This window comes from Homarus americanus, unplaced genomic scaffold (assembly GCF_018991925.1).
Source record: "Homarus americanus isolate GMGI-L3 unplaced genomic scaffold, GMGI_Hamer_2.0 scaffold56241, whole genome shotgun sequence".
In the NCBI taxonomy this organism is placed as follows: Eukaryota; Metazoa; Arthropoda; class Malacostraca; order Decapoda; family Nephropidae; genus Homarus; species Homarus americanus.
The window spans coordinates 4,166,054-4,191,037 of NW_024740202.1; the positions used below are offsets into that span (position 1 = coordinate 4,166,054).

Below are 24,984 nucleotides of genomic sequence, written 5' to 3' on the forward strand. Positions count from 1 at the left end.
TATAAGTTGTGTGTGTAGACACACACACAAAACACATACAAATAAATAATAATAGAAAAATACTCTTTCAAATACTGTAACCAGAAACAAATTTATTAAAAATGTGGCAATCTATCCCCCCAAGTCCGTGCTTTATTAATAAAGTAATAAAGCACGGACTTGAGGGTAGACTCACATTTTTAATAAATTTGTTTCTGATTATTTGTGAGAGGATTTTCTAATTACATATTATTTATTTGTATGTGTTTTATGTGTGTGTCTACATACACACACACATATTTACAATACAGGTAAAGGAAATTACTGTCTCTAGAACGAATGACGCCTTGTCTCGGCCTTGAAAATGCTGGCAACTTTAAAACTACCCACAGACATTCATGGGTACATCCAGGGTGTCATCCGCGAATAACAGAGAACCTTGAATTAAAAATCCGCGAACTTGGGGGTCCCCTGTACTTCATTATAAAAAAATAATAATAAAACTTGATTAGGATGGAACAACTTACTGTTGTGAAATAAAGGTCAAAACAAATAATGTACTGTACCCTTAGGTGAAATATCCACAATTTAATTTCATCACCAAAATAAACACTTTCATACTGATTTGTCAAAAGTTCATATACATTTTGCCTTCCAAATCATTATACCATAATAATTCATATTTTGGGATTACAGATACTATATACAGTATAGTCAGAATAATCTTTTCTTTATATAATTTTGGTTGACTAATATTAGAAATGCCCCATAATTATAATTTACAAGAATAACCTAGTAGAATTTACCGGTGCTAAAATCTTTGACATGGCTTAACCACAGTACTGTGTGCGATTACATGTACAGAACAGTAATGTACAGTACAGTATACTGTACTGCACTTTTTTTTTATATCTGGCAGGGGGTCACACTACAGTTTACATGGCCTCCTTGCATTTTAGTCCAAGCTGGTTGTTTTAGGACACCAAGAGTTAAAAGTCTGGAATAGGGCCCCAAGCTTACTGTGTTTGTTCTCCTTGACCATTATATGGTGGCCAACATCATTGGATGTCTCATGTTCCTTGCCATTTAAGTGTTGAAGGACAATGGTGGGTATTTGTACTATGTTCACCTGTGCGTTTTCCTTAACTCACGCTGTTTCTTCAATAGTTGTGCTGCAGCTGCTTTCCTTTCCTCCATCTTTCTCTGGTCAGAATCTCGTTGGCTGATAGTCTCCTTTTCTAACAAAGCTTTATACATAACTTCTTTTGTTAGCTTTCTAGGAGGCTGATAATCCTCTTCATTATCATGCATAGCGGAGGACTGTTGAGGGCCATTTGTTTCAGATTCTTCAGACTTCTTTTTACGTTTTCTCTTTGCTTTAGGTGGCTCAGGTACACAGCTGCTACTTTCCGATGGGTCTATCAATAATGTTCTCGATGGTTTAGGAGGCGTTAATTTGTGGGTTGTATCTGGATGCTCCTCTTCATCTAATACGCCATTTTCCATAACTTTACCCGGTAAGTCTTCGGAATCTCTCGCATTTTTCTTCTTAGACTTGCCCCTAATGGAGGGTTTCCGATATCTGTCTTTAATTGATGGTGTTCCAGAATTTGGTGGTGACTCCCCTTTTGCCTTTGCAATGGCATCTTGAACTCGTTTACTGATTACTTTTGATTCTTTTACAAGCTTAATATTTGTAAAGTAAGAATCTATTCTCATCTGAGATGTTTTCACTCCCAACTTCTTCATCATTGGTTTTAAGATCTCATCAGCCTTTTCTCGGTTCCAACCAAATTTCTCCATTGTAAATGTACGTAAAGCTTCTACATTAGGAACAGACCAGGTAAACTTTTCTCTAGATTCATCCACTTCAGGTTTCAGATATGCTTCATAAACCTTTTCATTTGGAAAGGATTCCATGAGCATTACTTGAGACATCTTTTGTTTAACTTTTGAAATGTAAGAAGATGTTACATTTTTGTGAGCAACATTCCACCATTTCTTAAGATTTCGAAGACACTCGATACCTTCACCAGGGAATTCAACAAGGACCTCCATAGCTGTTACTGCTCCAACTGACTCAACACCTTCAGTATAATCACTCCCTGTTAGGAGGGCCAAGGTGATCATTTTGTTTCGATTTAATCCAATGTTGGCTTGAATATTATCTACATTGAAAAATTCAACGTGTTTAGTTTGATTAAAGAAATTTTTATATACCTTGTTACCCCCAAAGAGAAATATATCAGAGTCATCTGTTATAGTGCCAGCAGCGAGATTAGCAGCATTAAGAAAGGCACACTGTGCTTCAGCTTCCATTGGAGCTACAAGGTAGGGTATACCGAAGAGCTGCAAAAGGTGTTGTGACTCTCCATACATTTGGTCATTCAAATTCGAGGCAATTCTATCAGATTTCTGAGCCTGTGCTATAAGAGACTTTTGTTCTACTGCAAGTTCCCCCTCCAGGTGTTTGAGTTCATCCTCAGAGTAATTCAAGGGTCTCTCAACTTCCATAACATTCTCAACTTTTGTTCCTTCTTCCACCAAATCCACTACTTTATCATTTTTAGTTGTTAAATCTATATCCATTACTTGTTGATCACTGCTGGTTCTATGTCTGCTTTCAATATTAGGCTCTTCCTCAACTCTACCTTTACCTTCTACTGACAGTGATTTATACTCTTTAGTTGTTTGTTCCATTTCAGATCCCAAATTTGTTTTACTCTCTGGTTTTGCATCACTGTGAGCATGTTTCATTTCATAATTAATTTCAGTATTCATTCTATTTGTCGATATTTCTTCCACCTCTATAAAGTCATTGTCATCAGCATCACAAGTAAAAGGCATTTGTTTGGTGTCTGATGTTGGTGAAACTGTACAAGTCTTATTTGAACCTGCCTTTTCTCCTACTTCTGAATGTTGACTAATGACTGTAGGAGTTTCATCAGAATCACTATCATCACTGGAGCTCATGATTTCTACATCGTCTGCATCTTCTTCCCCAACCTCATGGGCTATGTTAAGCTCACTCTTGTTTCCTTGTGAGGCAGTATTTACCTTATCTTTAATTTTTAATCTTACATGTTCTTGTACCGTTATCTCTTTCTGTGAAGTATTAACTTCCATAATGTTCTTGGGGGGCTCATCTGATGCTTGATTACTACTACACACTGGTACTATTTTGGGCTTTTCCTTAATGCTGTGTTTCTCTGAGGTAGATATATTATTACAGGTACCAGCAGAGACTGAGAACTCGTCCTCCAACTTGGAATTAGTTTTAGAAACTAATAATCCCTCACTTGTTTTGCCACTTTTACTCAAGTTTTCTGTACAAGTAAGAGGTTGAGTCTCACATTGTGGTTTAATATATTCACTTCCATTTTTTATATTTTTTATATTGTTACTGACAGATACAGGATTTGAAATTAAACTTTTCTTAGGTTGGTGAATAAGATCAGTAAAGATGTCTGTAAAGATATCATCTTCCATTTTCAATGGTTTGACATCAAAATCTAAAGAAATTTTAACAGGTTTTAAACTTTCACCATCAAGACTATAAGTTTCTTTCTTAACTTCTTGACAACCAAATTTTCTAGTGTCTAAAACAGCCTTTTTGGGGGACGACTTAAGAGAATTTGTGTGTACCAAATCATCCACTTTCTGATGAATGATCTTCATCCAAAGGCTGTCACTCTTTGTTGCTAATAACTTATCTATATTGTTTCCATCTATTTGTTCTATCCCCACCTTCTCATCATCACTTTTGGGTATACCTGTATTTTCAGATGGAGTTTCTGAAACTTCAATGAAGTCTTCATCATCTGATGACAAATCAGCATCAGGGTTAAAAACAAAACCTGGAGCCTTTTCTGATGTCGATGGTCCATCTTCACTTCCAGATTTACTCTTTAGCCTACTCTGGTTATTGCTGTCCTGCTTTATGAGGGCAAGAATTTCCTCCTGTGTCAAGCCACTGTTCTCTAAAAGTGCACCAACAACATTTAAAAAACCTTCTTCCTCAATATCAATTGAATTCTGTCCCCCATCTTCCATTTCACTCAAGCTGTTGTCATTTAAATTTCTTGGTGGATAACATAAATCATCAGAATCAGAATCTGAATGATCTTGTGGTCTGACAATTCCCTGTTTGGCCAACTCTGTCAAAAAATCCTTCCCAAATGACTTTTGTTTCTTTTTCATTGGTGATTTACCTTTGTCTTCTTTCACCAAGACTTCATCTTTGTCTTCTTTCACCAAGACTTCATCTTTTTTATCATCTTTTATTTTCTTTACTAGAATGGAATGGGCAGAATCTTCAGATATGATCCGTTGAGACAGACTGACATGTTTCTCCAACTCCCCAAACATTTCTGCTTCCATTTCAGCAGTTTTCACCTTTCGGATTTCATCCCGTGTTGAATCTAAAGTAGCCTGAAAATCACGCCTTTTTATAAGTCTGCCCATTTGAAATTCAGCAAAATTTTCTGCCTCCTTAGGCATTTCATTGATACGGTTCCACGAATTCTGTTTTCGTGTACTCTGAAGTTCACTAAGGATTTCATGTTGTGTCTCAATGTTTAGCGATTTGAATTCATTACTCTCAAAATCAAACTGATGAAGGTTTGGTAATTTTAAATTTCTCAAAATATATTGATCCTCATCTTCAGAATCTTCAGATTTTACAGATGTCACACTATCATCCATCTCTGGCTTAGGAAGTGGTGGGAGTTCAAACATATCCTTTTCTTTCTTCTGAGGTCTTGGTACATGGGCAAGGCTTGGACCAGGGCCTGTCCTTCCCAAAGCTTTACGGACTGCCTGACTTTTCAACAGATTTTTAAGCAGGCGTTCTCGCACAAGCTTAGCTTTGTCGGCAGCAACATCTCGCCTAAGTTTACGGGAAGCTAAGGTCTGCTTCTTTAGATATGGAACACCTCCATCGAAAACAAATACAGGTCTTATACGATAGAAAAGTAATTTGCATATCCGATGAAACAGCGTCAGAAGATGTGCATTGGCAACAGCAGCTCCTCCTGGACCTCTGAAACCTCTGACTGCCTGATGAAGCCATATAGAAACATCAACAGCTAAAATTTTATGCTCTAAGGTTTCAAGAGGAACCGGTACTCCAGCACACTCTATCAGTTTCCAAAGACCTTTCACTCCCATGATTAACACTTCCTAACTACTGTACAGTACTGTATTATAAAAAAAATATAATTTTTTTAAGTAGAAAGCAATATTGGCCAACTGAGTTTGTTGAATTTCACTACACAGGTATTGGCCAGTGAATAATCACGAGATTTAATTTTCTCATTAGTTTTTGGAGTTGTTGGGTTGTCATCTGGCAGAGAAGCTGTGCAAGTTTCCCCAGAGTGGATCCATTGAGTTCTTCTTATAGCAATGCTGTTCTGTTAAGCATTAGAGCTCCACCTGCAACCAAAGTTGAGTATGAGATCTTGGGGAAATTATCGATCACTATAATAAACTTATAATTAGATTTTCTCATTAATAGTGTAAAAAGTGTAAATGATGAATAAAGAATGACAAAGTAATACAGTAAATCCTCGCTTAACATTGCCCCCGACACCACTGTTTCGTTATAACATCGCTGCTCTTTAGATACCCATGATTCCGACAATGTCCCGACCGATTCGTTATAACGTCGTCACAGACTACTTTGTATGGCGCATCACACTCTCTCATCTTGGTGTGCAACGCTCTCTCGCGGAGCGTCACAGCATCCCCAGTCTTCGTTAGGCTTCCACAGCATATGTGCATGCTATAAATACATGTACCTACTGTACTTTAACCATTCGAAATGGCTTCCAAGCGCCCATCAAGTGTTAGTGATGCTAGTGTTGTGAAGAAGCAACGCAAGACCATTAGCCTTGCTACGAAAATGGAGGTTTTAAACCCACCACATACTCGCTCAACCTCTGCCCATCACTGAGTACAATACAAAATGATTTAGTTTATTTATCTTTTTGGATGTATAATATATATTTTCTATTAAAATTCCATTGAATTTATGTATATGTAATGTATTTTATGGGGCAAAGAGAGACTGGGGAACGTAACTAACGTATTTTATATATTTCTTATGGGGGAAATTGATTCCGTTAACGTTGTGTTTTTCAAGAACATAACCACGATGATAAGCGAGGACTTACTGTACTGTAGTTCTCAAATACGGGTACAGTGCAGTACCAATATCAAAGCTTATTATACTCATTGATCATTTCCTCAGAACACCATCTCATATATTGGTTTACCTTTTATAATCTTTATTAATTCAAAAATCAAATAGAAAAAATATAAGATTAATTATGAACATGATTTAAAGAGTTCACAGAAAATGCATGCATGTTACATCATCATTCTTTTATGGCCATTTTTCAAGCTTGTGTGGGGTAGCCATGGTAAGCTGATGGCATCTGTTGATGCTGCATGGTCACTTGCAGTCTCTCTTGTCAGGTTACTAACTCTAATGCCATAATATATGAAAACATTGAAGACAATGACTAATTAATGTCATTTGACACAATAACATGGAGAAAGCAAGTCATGGACATGTCAAGAGACCATTTCACACATCAGGAATAAATTATAAAAGTGACAGACTCAATGGATTTTGCACAATATCAATACAGTACTTGTTCTTATTTAAGACACCCTGCAGAGATCAGTATACTGTACTTGTTATATGTTTACAGAAGAGAGAGTAGAGAGCAGTATCACAAGATTTGGTTTTGATATACAGCACAAAAACATGACAAAGATATTTGCAGAATACTGTATAACCAAGGGCACATAACAACACAAACATTATAAAAAGGGGTAGAGGCAATACACAACTAATAACATATTAAACAGAAACAACAAACTATAATATGATGTAATTTTACGTTTTTTTTGTGGACGCGAGAGAAACCGCTCGGATCGAATGGCTCGTAAACAATGAGATGAGGACAACATCGAATTTGGATAAGGCTACCATTATGCCATACCACTAGTGTGAGCTTAGGGGCCTAATTATCTACCAAACAAAGCATTTCCCCAAGAAATGAATACAGAATCATATCCAAACTCAGTGATGAATATATGATAAGAAAAGATCCATCAAAACAAATTACGCTGTGACGGGTCAGTCGTCAATATTAACCCACAACATTGCTAACTCAATAGTTATTAAGATTGCTTCTTTTGTTTACAGTGTTAAAGTCTACTCTATCACAGTACCTTGTGTACATCACTATGCACTGGTTGGTACAGTCTTTTAATAATGCTTTGAATGCTTATGTTTATCAACTACAGTTAGGTTAGGTTTAATCTCAAAATTACCCTATTTTAATGCAAAACACAGTAAAATAGTGGCGACGGGTTTCTCGTCAATAATTACCATATAGTGCACCATATGCAGGACTTTTGGGGCCAATGTATGATTAGGATGTGCGAATGTGTGGCCATTAGTGCATGAGATGTGGCGAGTGAATATATTAACATTGTGAAATTTATTACTGTGTGAAAGGTATCAATTCGTTCAATAAATCAGTGCAACAATATCAATATCCTTTAATCCTTGCAGGAACTTAGTAGACTAACCTAAATTTCTGTTAGTGAGGTAAGGTGAGTCCTGGGATACTATGTTATTAATGGTGGGGCTACTTCACCTTATTACATATATATACAGGGTATGTTTATGAAAGGAACCGATGAAGCATACCTGATGTGCCAGAAGTAAACAAAGGAGAGTTGGTTTCATAAGAGCTCAGAAGTAATCATAAAAATTATGTCGGAAAAAAATTCTCGTCCAATTTTTGTCTCCAGGAGCTAAGAGAGCATAGTAATGTCTGACAAAAGCACTACCATCAGAAGTTGTTCGATTTTGTTCATTTTTTCCACAGATGTTCTTATCAACTTAGTAAGTACTGCACTTTAAAAGAGGTAACATTTATTAGAACCTTACAGAATCTGACCTAACCATCGAAAGAAACCTACCTAACTTCCTAGCTGGTTGGACCCTCTGCCATATTAAACAATAAGTACTTATTTTGACATCTGGTATTAATAAAAGCAGCTTTGTTGAAGCGGCATAGTGTAATTTTAAGTTTTTTGAGGACGTGAGAGTACGCTCGAACCAAGCGGGTCAGTTGTAAACAAACTGGGCAGACAACAGCACATGCTGAATACAGTAGGCAGATTTTTTGGAGGAGTATTTATGGTAAATAATTAATTTCTTAATGTACAAAGCATGTAGACATATCATTTTAGTGTCATATGATCAGTTTGTCACCATGTTTTACCCAGCAATTTCCCTCATCCTTTATGCCCTGCCCACTACAGGTAAGTTATGATTGTAGAAAGAGGAAACTTAAAAAACTAAAAAAAAAAAAAAAATTATAATTAGACTAAAAAAATTGTCACCTCTTCTAAAATACAGTACATACTATAGTTAATAATAAGAACATCTGTGGAAAAAATGAATAAACTTGAACAATTCCTCCTGGTGGTGGTGATGTTCTCAGACATTACCAAAAGCATTTATGGAAAAAGGTCTTCAAATTGCTGGTTCAGATGTATAACGATCATAAGTACAGAGACAGATTAAAGAACCTGAATTTGCAATCCCTCGAGAGACATAGAGTGAGGGGCGATATGATAGAGGTGTATAAAAGGAAGTCAGGGCGAAAGTAAGGTGATATAACAAAGGTGCTTAAACTATCCAACCAAGAGTAAACTCGCAGCAATGGTTTTAAATTAAATTAGACACATTAAGATTTAGGAGCGAGATAAGTAAACATTGGTTTGGAAATAGAGTAGTGGATGAGCGGAACAAGGTAAAATTTTAGTTTCGGTCATCCCTGTATTTAGATATCCAACATAAACTAATGTAACCTAACATAACCAAACCTAATCACAGAAACCGTCATCTAGGCTAATATACGACTGGTGACCGTCAGCGGTTCGGTAATTATGGAAGGTGATTTTAGAGTTTTGTTTGCTGATTACTGTCACTTCTATTCATTTTCTTAGACAAATGCTTATTTTTCGAGAAATAGGTGAGTGAAGATAGCATCTTACAGTCACTTCATCAGCTGTGATACGACATATGTAAACAATGTATTGTGGCCATCAGCGGTTCGGTAATTTTGAGGGTGTTAATAGACAGTTTTGTTTGCTGATTACTTTCAGTTCTATTAATTTTTCTGTGTAACTGCTTATTTTTCTAGATATAGGTTAGGTTAGGTTTTCTTAGGTTTAATTAGGTTAGCACATTTGTCATTTTTTTCTCAGCATAATAGGGTATTCTCTAATATATATCAGTGAAAACTGGGTATTTTTAATGCCACTTTCAATGAAAAACAGCGGAATGACACAATCCAAATACAGTTTCCACCGTTAGCCAGAATCCCTCAAACCCGGAACTCTCCAAAAGCTGGAATTGAAATCTTCTTGGCAAATCGTTCCCAAAGACGGAATTTTCCGGGGATGGGGTATTTTTTTCCAGCTTCAAGAGAATCGTTTCGTTACCCGGAAATCTCTCATTTCCGGAAGTGCTCTGCACCAATTGTTCCGGCTAACGTAGATATCACTGCAATTACAAGGAACTAGCGTATATCGGCAAATATTTATGACTAACCCGCCTTTTTACAGGGGGTTCCTGACTTACAAACATCCAACTTACCAACAAACGAGGTTAAACTTGAAATGTACTGTATAGTACAGGTATTTTATTTACCCAATGGCATATTTTTTACTTTCATTTACTGTATTTTGTCATTCTATTTCTTTTTTGTTATAAAATAGGTGATTTTAGATGTATATAAGGACTTAGGCTATGATATACGAAGTGGTATTTTAAACATTGTTCTGTAAGTACATTATGCACATAGCATGTGTTCTGGCTTACGTACAAATCCGACTTAAGAACGTCCTCATGAACGGAACCCGTTTGTAACTCGGGGCCCCCCTGTATTTGTTTTGATGTTTATATTCTTACTATATTTTTATCAGTGAGTTCTATTATGATAATCATTTATTTTTATTTTTTTAAACCGCTTAGTTTGGTTAACAATTAGACGACCAGGCACATACCACTTTGTCTTTCTTGGCAGTAATGTAGCCAAGAAGGAGCATCTCCTTCAATAACATTGACTGCTCCGATCGACACCAGTGTACGGTTACGATCCGCACTGTTCGAGTGGCTGCTGTCATGTCCACAAAGAAATGAAAAATTACAACATATCATCGCAAGTTCTTTCCGTTTCATATGCCGGGGGTCCAGGGGGTGGAGCCCCACGGCTAAGAAGTTACCGTAGGTAAGGTTAAGTTGGTGTGGTCTTCTAACACAGCTTCTGTTGCTTGTTTTCTTATCAACTAAGGTTAGGTTAGGTTAAGTTTAATTGAGAAATAACCACTTTTTAACACATTTGCCAAAACTACAACAGTGTTCACTTTCAAACACAGTGAAATAGCGGCATTTTAAAAATAGTTTTATATGAAAACCCGGCAGCGAGTCAGTCAACAATAATAACCAATATACTGTATCTAACTTATATAGGTGGGGGTTAAATTTGGTTAAATCTCAAGATTCCCTGGATAATACCTTCAAATATAGGTTGGAAGGTATTGTTTTAGTTTTGGTCATCCAGGGAATCTTAGGGGGATAAGCCCCCAGCTAGGTTATATATATATATAGGTTAGGTTAGGTTATATTATGTTAAGTAGGTTGGTTAGGTTAGATTAGTTTGGATACCTAAATACAGGAATGACAGAAACTATAATTTTACTGGTTGGACTGATATATGAGCAATAGGGGTCGGGTGTGAACGGGACTGCTTAGTATGGGCCAATATGCTTGCTACAGTTTCCTCCATTTTTATGTTCTTAACAAGTTAGCTAGGGTAAGGCAATATTTCAGTTCAAGAGGAAAAGTTGCAGGGAAAGGTTTGTCAACAGTTATAGCATTAACATGATGAAAGTGCAATCCCCCCACCTAATTCGGTTTCTTCTTGTGGTAAGTTTTCTACCATAGAACCGTGATGTCCTGTCATTTTACTGTGTTCAGGACAGCAACATACATACACAGGTAAAATTTACCCATAAAACATCACCATAGAAATTTCATGATTGCAGAGAACTATGTGCACGTGCTGAAGCAACATGATGAAACCTTCATGTTATGTGAACCATACATGTTTAGTATTCCTGAATACGGTATTTCATAATTAATAATTCTATGGAATGAGAATCACAGTTTTCTGACCTGTGTGTGCAGTCTGAGACACGTTGTGGCCTTGAATCCACTTAAATCTTCAAAATCCCAGAGTCTGTTCAGCTTTGTTATGATGCGCAGACTTGCCACAGGTGACAGCCACACTACGCAACCAGCTGAGCGACAATATGGGCTATTGTTGCCTAGCTGGTTGCTAGTGTAGCATTACTTTATTTTACTTTTATCCTCTTCACCAATGATCGGCTTGTTAGCCGCTTAGGCGATCGGTCACGTCTCTGATTACTTTTCCTTTTCTTTTATCCTCTTCACCAAAAGATCGGCTCGTTAGCCGCTTAGGCGATCGGTCACGTCTCTGTTACGCACTGTTGGCAAGTACTGGACATGCACCGGCTCCTGAATGTACCTGAACCTGCTCCAGTGTTGGTCAAGTCTTGTCTTGAAAGAGCTCACACTCGGTACCGTTACAACACTTTTTGGTAGATTGTTCCAAGAGTTCACAACTCTCACTCCGAAAAACTTTGCCCTCTCAGTTGTTTTAACTTGCGGCTTCTTCAATCTTGAGCTGTGACCCCTTGTGGGGCGAGCGTCCGCCAGCTCCAAATAAGGACACTCGACAGAGTAGTGTCCCTTGAGATGCTTATACACCTCAATTAGGTCACGCCCGTCTGGAGTAGAAGCTAGGCAAGTTCAGGCGGTCCAATCTCTTAGGGTAGCTGAGGTGCCGAAGAGCAGGCACCAGTCTGGTGGCCCTCTTAACATTTTCAACCAACTGACAGTCCCTAGCATATCTCGGGGACTAGACGGGGTGACAGTACTCCAGATGGGGAAGCACTTCACTCTTGAAGATCGTTACGATGGACGGACCGTCTAGACATCTGAACGACCTTCTTATAAGACCCAATAATTTATTTGCCTGATTTACCTTCTTCTTGCAATGGCCCGAACTTCAGCTCATTGTCAACATACAGACCTAGGTCCTTCTCACATTGTCTCAAATAGTGCAGTTTCTTCATCCCGTTGGGACATATGATACTCCTCCTTACCGTTGGTACGCTCCAGGTGCATCCTCTTACACTTCGTGACATTGAATCTCAGCAGCCATTTCCTCGACCATTCTTGGAGCCCACAGAGGTCCTTCTGCAGCTCTTCACAGTCAGCTTGGTTCTTGATTTCCAGACATAACTTGGCGTCATCGGCAAACATTTGTATGGAGGAGTGTACAACGTCAGGCATGTCATTTATGAAATAAACCAAACAACAGCGGGCCCAATACACTGCCCTGTGGTACCCCGCTTGTGACAGGTACGGATGATGATTTCGTGCCATTAATCACCACACACTGCTTGCAGTCATGTAGAAAGTCTTCTATCCACGCTAGGACATTTCCCCGAATTCCGTACCCTTCCAGTTTGATTTTCAGCCTTTCGTGGGGTACATTGTCGAAAGCCTTGGCAAAATCGAGCTAAATATTGCGATATTACCACCCCGTTCCAGTCCATTTACCACCACTTACAATTTACTATCATCAATTACCCCCATTTACAGTACACTTAACACCACTTACATTACACCAACCTCATTTCTTAACACATGATCCAGTCTCTTTCGTGTTTAGGTTTAATTTCCTCACATTTTTTCCAAAATAAATGAGATACAGGCTCTTGCTTCCTCCCCTACTTCTGTTTCCCGTCAGCACAAGCTCCAGTCACCAAATGAACACACGCGTGGTAATGTTATGTACAATACGTTATTCCCAGAGCCAGAGTCGTTGTAAGGAGACTTGAATTCTGGTCTTAGGTAAATTAGGAGAGCATATTATTATTATTATTTTTTTTTTCTGGGAGGGATATGAGATCTTTGTTAAAACTTTGCACATCTAGACATAACCTGATTACAACCTCTAATGAGATGACTGTATATGGATATGTTAAGCAGTTTTAGTATGCACGTCTGTCTTCCCGGATAAGTTAGAGTGGAAAAGTAATCAGAGACGTGACCGAACGCCCAAGCGGCTAACGAGCCGATCAATGGTGAAGGGGATAAAGGTAAAAGTTAACTACACTGCCTGCTACCTATGAGGGTTATTCACATATGCACTAATCATCTATGTTTTTGCGCTGATCATGGCTCCGTTTTCCCCAAGCTGCCTGTGTGTTATAATGACCTTGATGGATGAGAAACTCCTGAGCCGACCATTAACAACTAAACAAGAAATCAGAGAAAATTCGACCTGCTTCCCAAAGTTCCTCCCTTATTACGTTCCCCCTTCCTAACAATCTTTAGATCACTGCCTCTGCTCTCCAATCTTCCCTCCCACAAGCGCACCCCAGCCTAATCCTGTTCGACACAACAAAAGGATCCCTGTGCTGAACCGGCAAACAATTCCTCACCAACTATTACTGTTTCATTATTCTTTCTTCTAATCAAAAAGTTCCTACTAAGAATCAACTCTCATTTTCTTCTCAACCTCAATTCGTCACAGTGGTTATTTAGTCTTTGTACAGTTAATGAGGTCACAGGGAAACACTGAACCAGAAAGACAACGGCACTGTAAGAGCACCTTATAGTGGGTGTCAAAAACCTGGTAGTACAGTCTCACCCAAAAGTTGGTTAACTCTCCCAGCCAGCTACTGCTGCACTGCCTGCTTCAGACGTTTCAAACTGTCTCAGTACCAACCGGAACATGAAACCGATACGAATGAATCTAAAGGTTCGAAGTAACAGACTCAAGTTCATACATCTGAAGCAGGCAGTGCATCAGTAGCCGGCTGGGAGAGTTAACACACTTTTGGGTGAGACAGTTGAGACTATAACGTGGAACAAAACAATCAAAATAACTGCAGGTACTGTACACCCTGACGCAATCCTCTCAACATTACAATCCACTCACTATCACCTTTACAGAGCACTCGATACGACGCAAAAGAAATTCCTGTAAATGTAGACTGGGGCGAGGTATTCAGTCTTACCTAGAAACAACACTCAGCAGCATTAAAAGCTTCCTGTGATCGGTAGACTTGAGTGCTCGTCAGGTATTGTGTCCGCCAGGTATTGTGTTCGTCAGGCATTGTGTCCGCCAGGTATTGTGTTCGCAAGACTCTTAATGTTCAAAAGACTTATCGTCCAAGAACAAGTATAGACTGTGTCGCCAATAAGCACAGAATACATGATTAATTTACATGATGGATAATTTATTGTGAACGTTTATAGAACAAACCCGCGATTCTCAGAGACTTGTTGAATCAAGTTTACTCCTAAATTAAGGAGGATATGAGAACCAAGCTACTGGCTGGCTCGCGTTAGCTCTGATGTCATGAGGCTTCTCAATCACCAAAACCAGTAAACACCCAACATGTACAGTCGTGAACAGAAGTCCTGTCGCCCCTTCTGCTGTTCCGCGAACCAAGAGATTCAGACTCATGAACCCGAAGCAGTAGACTTGTGCATTATTCTGCCCATAAATGCTTCAGATTCATGAATCTGAATCTCTTGGTTCGTGGAGCAGCAGAAGGGGCGACAGGACTTCTGTTCACGACTGTACGTATGGAAATTCGCCTTAATCGTATATAGAATACAGAATCAGTACCTCTACAACCTACTAGCGCCCGGCCAAAATTACACATGATAAAAACTTAAAACATCTCGACCACCGGTGAGCATCATAATAAACTCAAACTTCACGATGTTGATGAGGGTATAACGGACGTGCGCCTTTACTGTACATAGAAGAGGCCGCTACAGTCTGTGTACTGCAATTGTTCTGAAATCTTTGTATCTATATTCTGTACTTTAGCATGTACAGTACTGCAGTTTCTGACGTAATAGTGTAAATATGACAACATTATATTCAGAATCAAGCCATAACGAGGAACTCGGAGGCTGAGAGGAAGAAAGATCCAATCTGGAGAGAAGAAAAACTCTCTCCTGTAATTGAGAGGTTATCGCTTCGTCTGAGAGGGTCAAATTCTTCAGCGCAGTGAGATATAATCTGAAACTTTTCGAGGATTTATTTCACTGAAATTCTTACGTCATTTTCCCTTAACTGAGGTTACGGTCGATCTCTACAATTTTTAAGAGTAATTGTATACCCTGTAGTTTGTATTAGTTTATAATACAACAAAATTACTTCCCAACTTATCAGTACAAAAATTGAGGAATATTGAAAATTATAGATCTAGATGTGCCAGCAGCTCTATATATATCACTTAGTAATGAACTCACTGACGGAGAAAAATCGACATACCTGCGCCATGCAGCTACAACCTACCAATTCCAATTTAATACGGCCATCTTGAGACTAAAATGAGTTAAAAATAAAAACTCCACTACCGCCTGACCTAACATTCACACCACATCCCCTGCAGTAGGAGCACATCAAGCACCACAGTGTGAGACGAGAACACCCTCACTCATCTGGGTCAAATGAACTGTGAAAAAAAACGAGCCACTGACTGACATTATCATTTAAAGAACATGACAAAATAACCCATAAATAAATCAAATAAAAAAGAAAACTACACATTAATCAGACATTCAATAAAATGGGTCTTGTTATAAAATTACATAAATCATGAGAATTATTAAAAAAAAGTTGTTTATTTTTTCACCGCACTATTGACCTGGGTGGAGGCAGGCAGCACATCAACTTTAGTTAAGTAGAAGAGAACTGTAAATGGAGCTTTTCAAAAACCTTTAAGCCTTTGTTTACAGCATTGTGTGTTGATGATCCTTTTGCCCTGGGGGGGGAGGGGGTGGGGGGGCTGCCGTGGGCGAAACACGAGCAATGTTAATCATGTTGGAGCCACAAATGGAACAGCTGGCACTGCTCTCTTGGGACTCTGTACACATTACCATCAACTGCTGGTCTCATAAACACGCCATTATGTTCCCGTAAACCATTTATTTGAGAGAGAGAGAGAGAGAGAGAGAGAGAGAGAGAGAGAGAGCCCACCAGACACAACAGACGTGGGGTGGGGGGTTAATACTACATTAGATAACCCTTGACTGAGGACTTTACATACATCTTAAATATCCCTTGAGCCTTTGACTAGACAATAAATATTTGGCCTGTGGTAAAACTGATCTAAGGTTAAAATTTGAAGTGTGATTTTATTTACAAATTATATTTAATGTTCAATCATAATTTTTTGTTTAATGAAGAAAGGAATATAAAATGTTCTTTCCCAGGGATGCTGTCACACACACACACACACACACACACACACACACACACACACACACACACACACACACCAGTCAGTATGAAATTAAAATATGTTGATCACTTTACTAGGTTTCTTTTTCACGAAAATTAGGTAAAAACAGTAAATATCAAGTGCAATTCCCTTAGAGGTGAAAATAAGCAAATAAACATTTTCGCAAGTTATATTCTCATTTCTCTTCTTTAAACCTACTACATTTCTTTACCAGTGAGGCACGTAGAGGCGATAGGACCTAACTGCCTGCCTGCTACAGCGAGAAATGAATGAAACAAGAGAAACTCGACGCGCCAAAAGAATTTCCTTAAGTTACCCGTCGAGGAGAAAATGAGACCTTAAGAGAGTTCCAGCAATGGTGTATATCTCGAACTTTTATTTCGTGAAAAAATCTGGACTTTGAAGAAAACTGTGTGTGTGTGTGTGTGTGTGCGCGATTAATCCCAGCCGCTCTGCATCATACCGGGGAAAAACGTTAGCTTTTATAAATATTGATAACAATTAGCAATACTCAAACTTGAGCTAGATATTGATACGTACGAACGGGGCCAAATGGTATATCACCTTCAACAACAACAACAATAATAATAATAATAATGCTAGAAGTCAAAATAATGTGTAATAATAATAATAATCTCCGCCAACAGGAGAATTTAAAAAATCAAACGAAGTGAGATTAAACCTATAAAGGAACACGTGAGAGAAATTACATCCAGCATGGTTCCAGTGTCTTATAGGGAAAACCTGGAGTACTGGGAGAAAACCTGGAGTACTGGGGGAAGACCTGGAGTACTGGGAGAAAACCTGGAGTACTGGGGGAAAACCTGGAGTACTGGGAGAAAACCTGGAGTACTGGGAGAAAACCTGGAGTACTGGGGGAAAACCTGTCATGTTCGGTAAGGTCACTCCGTTGAACTACATCCTAACCTAACCTGACCTAAGTGGGTATCGAATCAGAATCACAATAGCGAGAGGCTAGCGCTTTACCACCGTAACCCCCTCCAATTATTTCTTAGTTTGAACAGAATCTTGACACACACACACATACACATAATCGCCCATTATATATATATATATATACGATCATTGAATTCATAAACGAGCAAACATGGATGTTAATGATGGGCAATTATCTCTTTAATCAGGAGAATAACGCCAGTAACTACCGCTCGTTAACAGTTTTACAAGTGTGATAATGGGAGGTAAGGTAGGATAGCTTTGTGTTGGCTCAAACTACCAATTATAGCCTGACTGACATGGTAGTTACATTTTGACACCGGGTAGTTCCAAGTCAAGTGAGTGTTCTCTTCATTCTTTGGATTTTGATGTTAAAATTTTCATCATCCTTTTCTGTTCATTGTGATAAATTATGTTAAATTGTAATCATCTTTCTATCATGTTAAATCACTATAGCATACAATATTGTTTTTTTTTACCTTCATACATACATAGATTACATACATATATACATACATAGTGTGAGTACAAACACAAAATACAGCTCCAAATTAAGCCTTGACATACAGTACATACAGTACATTATATATATACATTGTGAGAGCTCATACATAAACTACAACCCAAATTAACCCTCAAATATTCTAAACTCGTGTATTATAACAGAGAATTTGGAAAAACAACAATACAACACATAATAATAATAATAATAATAATAAACCTGTCCTAACACAGTACACACAACACTAGGAAGACACTGCTTAATTATTATTATTTTTGTCCCATTTAATTACAGAACAGCTTTCCATTTCCTTAATTTCCTTTTCCCAGAACTCATTTCCACACTTGAGTAAAAAAAAAACTACTTTTATGAAGCTACATATAAATTACTATGTACTGTACAGTTTGAGGGGGGGGGGAGGTTTGGGGAGGAAGGGGATGGGAAAGGGGAAAGGGGGAGGGGAAGGGAGAGGGGGGTTGGTACAAGTTACTATGGTGAACAGCGTAATTATTCACATTGTCTCAGCTGTTTAACATGAGAAATGAATAAATTGTATACGAACGACAAAAGTTATTATTTTTTTTTAGAACTATACCACCAGTATACAGTATATGTAAATGAGGTAAACCTTGTCTTAGTAAGGCCAGAGGGTGCGTGTTTATGTGGCCAGATGGTACCTGTCTTGGTTATCAAATCTAGGATCACCTCAAGAGATGATATCCACCAGCCATTAATGACCCATGACCCTGGTAGCCCCTCCACTACACTTCCTCGTATAACAATATATAGTTATACAGGCAGGTCAACGTCCCGCCCCCACATTCATGCGAGTCAACACCCCTCCCTCCCTCCCTCCCTCACGCAGGCACAGATCACGTGAAACTAGAATCCATTGAAAGCTACCAAAACACACACACACACACACACACACACAGATTCGTTCTAACTTTCTGTATGCACTCCGATTTCATTTTATTTTCCGGGCTGGGCTGAAGTCTCCCCAAACCATATTTACTTTTTGACATTCAGTGTAGCACAAAATACCACCCAAAACGTGAAATGCCTTTGAAAACGAATTATATAACAATGGCCAAACATGTCGAGATAAACAAATAGATTAGATATTCAAACATGGTGATGGGAAATTATTATGTTTTTGTTGCAGTTATTTTTTCGTAGATAATGTTAAATCCTAAACCATCGTTCTCAAAGGGTTATGAGTACCAATAACATTAAGTAATATTATCTCTAAGAGTGTCAGGACGGAGAGAGGGAGGACGGAGGGGGATGGAGTGGGAGTGAGTGGGGGGGGTGTAGAGAGAGAGAGAGGAGGGAAGGAGAGGAGTAGTAGTAGGAGTGGAAAGGGAGTGGGGTTGGAGAGAAGAGGAAGATGAAGGACTGGGAGTAGGAGGGGGTAGGAGAGGGAAGATGTCAGGTTAATTACTCCCAATCGGTTTTCTTAGCTAGGCAAGAAGTGATACACAACCTATATATGGCTACATTACGAAGGCATTTCTTCACCATTTATGAGAAAATTACTAAAACACGTCCACACAAAACCAGGAATATACAGACTAATCAGGTGGAGAGGCAGTACAACAATATTCCATCAGGTAAAATTAAACGAAAATAATAATTGTCTTTGTGGGAAATGACAGACAAGCAATTACAGACTACCTTAAAAAAATAATACCACCTTAATTAATTACAGGTTAAAAAAGGTAAAATTACACATAATTTATTAAGGTAAGTACAAGTATAACTCTCCCATATGTAGAAACTGCATCTGAATGCTGACAGTCCAGGCTCAAGATGTCTCTGTGGGTCCTGGAGCTCTCAGTACGGGAGAGGCACGTCTCTGATCCAGGTAGAAGGGTTGATCAGATCCCCCACTTGAAAGGGCAGAGCTCTTCCTCGCGCGTCTCCCGGTAATCTGACTGACCAGAGGATAAATTGATAAAGGTTATTTGGAAGTAGGGAAGGATATTATGGGAATTCGTGTAAGTTTTGTGATTCAATTTTATCTAATCCTCTTGGTGTTCAACAGAGTACAAAAAAAAAATCCTTCCTGTGTCTATGAATCTACAAAGAGACATTTTTTCTTATTGAGGGTAGTGACTGTTGGCAGGAGGTCAGGAGGGTATTAAAGGTAGCAGGGGGTCCTAAGGCCACCTTGACAGCCTCCCTGAGGGAATCACCAACAGGTTAACATCATCCCTTGTCCCCATCACAAGGGACCTTCCGGCGAGGATGTGGAGCCGGATTCCACCCAGGATGTAAGGGATTCAATGTTGGAACCTGTGTGTGTGTGTGTGTGTGTGTCCTGACCATAGACGTACACACACAAATCCTTCCATACTAAGTTAAGGGAGCGTGATATGTGTATTCCAATTCCCGTATTATAAAACCTCATCTTTTCCACCCGTGTCTCACCTCACGACACCTGGAGATGACTATACCTAACCCATCTTAACGCCTCATAATCTATCCCATGTAACAAAAGAAGGAAACAGAAGAACAATAAAGGAAAGGAAGAAAACAAAAGACCAAGAAAAAAAGTGAGTCGTCATCAAACAGGAAGAGTTACAGCATTAATAACCAATACTCATACACTCAAACACCACGAGCCTAATGCATGTTCCTATAACCCACCTCCTGTATCATGGCAACTGTTAGAGGGGAAAACAAAACAAAACAACAAAATAGCCCAAATATTTAAATCCAAGTTCATGCAATAGCCATAAGTGAGTCGTATCTTTAAAAGAGTTGCATAACACACTCCAGGTCACCCCACATCGATCCCACGGCACTAGAGCATGAGTGTACCTGTCGACTGTGAGGTCCTCCTAACCGTATTCCGTGTAGCGTCTCAATAATTGGCAAGGGAGGCGAAATACTGCATGGTTGGGTTAGGTTAGGTTAGGGTAGGGTACGGTAGGTTAAGTGGTGGGTCTTAGCTCATAGTGTTTCATTGAAATCGCTACCAATCCATGACACGACACCTATATACCGATCTACGATACCTGTATACCAGCCTACGACACCTGTATACCGACCTACGACACCTGTACACCGACCTACGACACCTGTACAGACCTACGACACCTGTACACCGACCTACACCACCAAGGAGCTTCTCACCTGTCGACAAGAAGAACGAAAGTTAGTTGATATCTTTAGGGCGTCATGGCGTCATATCAGGTGTTAAAAGTTGACACGTAGATTTTTGGAGTCTCAGTGCGCGCGTGTGTGTGTAAAGAACAGTAGTCATACGCCTGTCACACACGGCTACACGGACTCAACCTCACACCACAACCTGAAGGAGGTGTTGGTGACATCGTATCAAGAACCTTATCATGAAAGTCTTCCTCAAGCAACACGAGGCAGGATAATATGCCGTTGCTGCTACTATCACGACACTAAAACACAGACCCGTCATTACTACTGAAGAAGGCATGGTTTACTGATAATAGGATCTGACTTAATGCATTGCTAAACATATCTGGGCTTCAGTAGGTGAGTCATAAGGGGTGTCAGGTGATCAACTTTCTACGAGGATCTTTCTCATTCATTTATGGGAGAGAGAGAGAGAGAGAGAGAGAGAGAGAGAGAGAGAGAGAGAGAGAGAGAGAGAGAGAGAGAGAGAGAGAGAGAGAAAGAGAGAGAGAGAGAGAGAGAGAGAGAGAGAGAGAGAGAGAGAGAGAGAGAGAGAGAGAGAGAGAGAGAGAGAGAGAGAGAGAGAGAGAGAGAGAGAGAGGAGCCTGCAGCAGTAGTGCCATGCAGGCGACTTAATGTTGCAGAAGGACGCCACTTAAAGCCAGAGCACAAATCTTACCAGTATAATGGAAAACGCTTTATATATCACATGACGCGAGACGGCTGATCCGACAGTGACGGAGTGACAATAATGGATGTGTGTACAGGAGGATAAAAGCTAAAATAAAAGGCTCAGAGAAGGAAGTGAAGGGGCAAGGAGTGACGCTGATATATAAATATGTATATAAATATATACAGAGAGAGAGAGAGAGAGAGAGAGAGAGAGAGAGAGAGAGAGTATAAACAAGAGCGGAACATTGATAAAGAGGCACTGAAAGGAGCATCAATAAACGAGACAAGAATAAACGTGAATAAAGCAGAGTAGATACAATAACGAAACACAGACAAGATAAATACAGAAGAACTGACATAAGAAGACATGTAGACAGTAAGAGAGGACGTAGGAAAAGATATTGACATAGACTCAGGAAGAAATAAACTCTTGGAAGGAACACGGGAGAAGGCTACTGAGAAATGGGCAAAGGGGGACTTGTGAAAAACACTGACACTAAGGACGTATTTAAGTGGGTGAACAGAATCAATAAAGGGGACATTGATAAAGTTCTTATAATATCCGAGCAGGATAGGACTCGGAGCAACGGATTCAAGTTGGATAAGTTTAGGTTTAGGAGGGAGATAGGAAGAAACTGGTTCACAAATAGGGTGGTGGACGAGTGGAACAAGCTTAGCAACTTTGCAGTAAGTGCGGGAACTCTGGAAAGTTTCAAAAGGAGGCTAGGTAGATTCATGGATGATAGAGAGTGGTAGTAACTCTCGACAGGAGCTGCCATGCACAGGCCAACCGGCATATTGCAGACTCCTTATTTTCTTATGTTTCTTACGTAAACTGACAAAGACACACGTGGACGGACACACACACACACACATACACACACACACACACACACACATACACACACACACACACACACACACTCTCTCTCTCTCTCTCTATTTGCTGTTACTCGGAATCAACTATGACAATAATCCAACCATGAGAGAATATTAGATATTTTTTTAATGTCGTCATCTTCGTGAGTGAGCTCTAAGGTGACTAGAGAGGATACTACGGGATCGAGAGGGTCGTCCACGGCTCTTACATGTGGAGAACTATACATCTAGCGCGAGAAAGGCGACATAAACAACACTGCCACTCGTCCATCTCAGTGTCTAGTCGAGGTAACTGGAAGGTTTTAACACCCTCTTAATCTGTGCTTCACCAAACATCTCAGTGTGGGGTGATGGGATGACCGTCTCCCAGGTACGAGTATCGATTTGACATTTTTTTCAAGTTAAGCGTCTCTCGTATCTCCTGTGTTGCCCGGTAGTGTTATGTTTGCTGTTCTTTTTAAGGTTGTAGAGTAGCTGTGTTGGTTGGGTATGGTCATCGACGTGGGTAATGAGAGCCTTTCCAAAGTGTGGTCATGGATAAAGTTTTTAGTCTCGTTGTCACTGCTACTGGTGTTTGGTAAGGGAGGATAGTGGGGTGTCTCCTCTTGTCCTTCCAGCAGAGTAGGGAGATGAAACGGAGACTTAGTAGGTAAAGGTTATCAAGTGTTATACATGTACACATAATACACACGTACACACATACACCACAACATACATAGACGTACACATACACACAAAACATACATAGACGTAAACATACATACAAAGCATACACATATATACATAACATAACCTACACAGACGTACAGAAACACACACATACACCATACAGACATATACACGTACACTATTCACCAACACCCATAAAAAAAAACCAACACCTAACTCTCAACCACCTCACAGCAGTTAAATCCACGACCTGGTCCACTAAAATCTCGTTTCAGCTTCGACCTTTTATGACCTTAATTTCGAGACCAATGAAGCGCTTGACCGAACCATGAATTCTGGATAAAGTGAGGTGGAGAGAGAGAGAGAGAGAGAGAGAGAGAGAGAGAGAGAGAGAGAGAGAGAGAGAGAGAGAGAGAGAGAGAGAGAGAGAGAGAGAGAGAGAGATTATTTATCGAATCACAGTATTTACGTAATCCACAAAGCGATAAAGAACGTCGAGTATCACTGTTTTTCCCCCGTAATGGATGTTAAGAGAAAATATCTTATTAATGTAGAATCTCAAGTGTAATTATGATGCAATTTTTAAGCCTTATTTATTTCAGCTAAAGTGGGTGAGTTACGCGTTGTTAAGTCTCTAGTTACGAGGAAGCTCTAACGAAGGAACCTTTAAGAACCCAGCCTCTAGTTTACCATTGGCGGGTCTTGTCATAAATACTGGCGTGGGTTTGTGGACTGAGTTCGGGAGACGAAATGATCAGGAATAGTTACGAAATCTTAACCCTGCTGGTAGATGGAGCGCAAATGTTCGCCTGGCAGTTTTCACGATCGCTTCTGTTTTATTAATGCCCAAACAGACGTTCATTTATAATACATTCTGCACAGCTGTTGTTATTGCTGTTGAGTCTTCCAAACAACTGTATAAAAATATGATAAATGCGAAGTTAGTTGTTATTGCCCCCAAAAATCATTACCGTTGTGTACTTTGTTACCAGAGTTATTTCTGTCAGAGTGTTGATCTGGTGAAAAATACAAACACAACGATTAATTTAACTCTGAACCATCATCTATTTTTGTAGGGATTTATTTTCCCCCGGCGACACCTGACAATCACCAGCCTCAGTTACCACTTTCCATAACAACATATTGTCTTTTAGCGTGACCCCTTGACATACGGGCGGGCAGTGAGGGATACAAGCGGAACAAACGCTAATCCTGTCAAACTTTTAATAAATAAATTAAATAATAAAACACCTACGTAGTAAAAAGTCCAAAATATATTACTAAATTATTATAATAAAATGAAAAAGATAAATAAAAATAATACATATAAAACGAAATCTCAAAACACGAATAAAGATAAATAAGAAAAAAAAGAGGAAATATGAAGACAAAAATAATAAAATAAATACAATATTATATACATTATACCTACTGTACCCAAGTGAGGCAAGCAAGTACAGTAGTGGTGGTGAGGTGAACATTATTACAGTAAACATAGAGTTAAGGCCACCAGTACACTCATCTACTGCAAGGTTCACTTTATCATTAATGGAACATAAGCCAAATGTTTATATCAGGGGTTGAAAGTTGACACTGATTTTGGAACGTGTGTGTGTGTGTGTGTTTAATACCTGACCTGTAGTAAGCAGACGGAGAGAACGAGCATCGAGTTACCTGAGGCACAACTAACATGTGACACCTGCAGCTCCTAGACA

At 39.3% G+C, this 24,984-nt stretch overlaps 1 protein-coding gene across 1 annotated transcript; it reads right to left on the reverse strand.

The window, feature by feature from the left end:
* Positions 1-219: 219 nt before the first annotated feature.
* On the reverse strand, positions 220-11,500 carry LOC121875375 (DNA excision repair protein ERCC-5-like). Its single transcript, XM_042379929.1, has 2 exons — positions 11,249-11,500; positions 220-5,412 (listed from the first exon to the last, which is right to left on the reverse strand). Exon 2 carries the CDS (start codon positions 5,146-5,148, stop codon positions 1,105-1,107), a length of 4,044 nt encoding a protein of 1,347 aa, XP_042235863.1. The 5' UTR covers positions 5,149-5,412; positions 11,249-11,500; the 3' UTR covers positions 220-1,104.
* Between the last annotated feature and the right edge of the window lie 13,484 nt (positions 11,501-24,984).

Excerpts from the sequence above, each read along its gene's own strand:
- LOC121875375 (XM_042379929.1), bottom strand. The coding sequence starts at position 5,148 with ATGGGAGTGAAAGGTCTTTGGAAACTGATAGAGTGTGCTGGAGTACCG.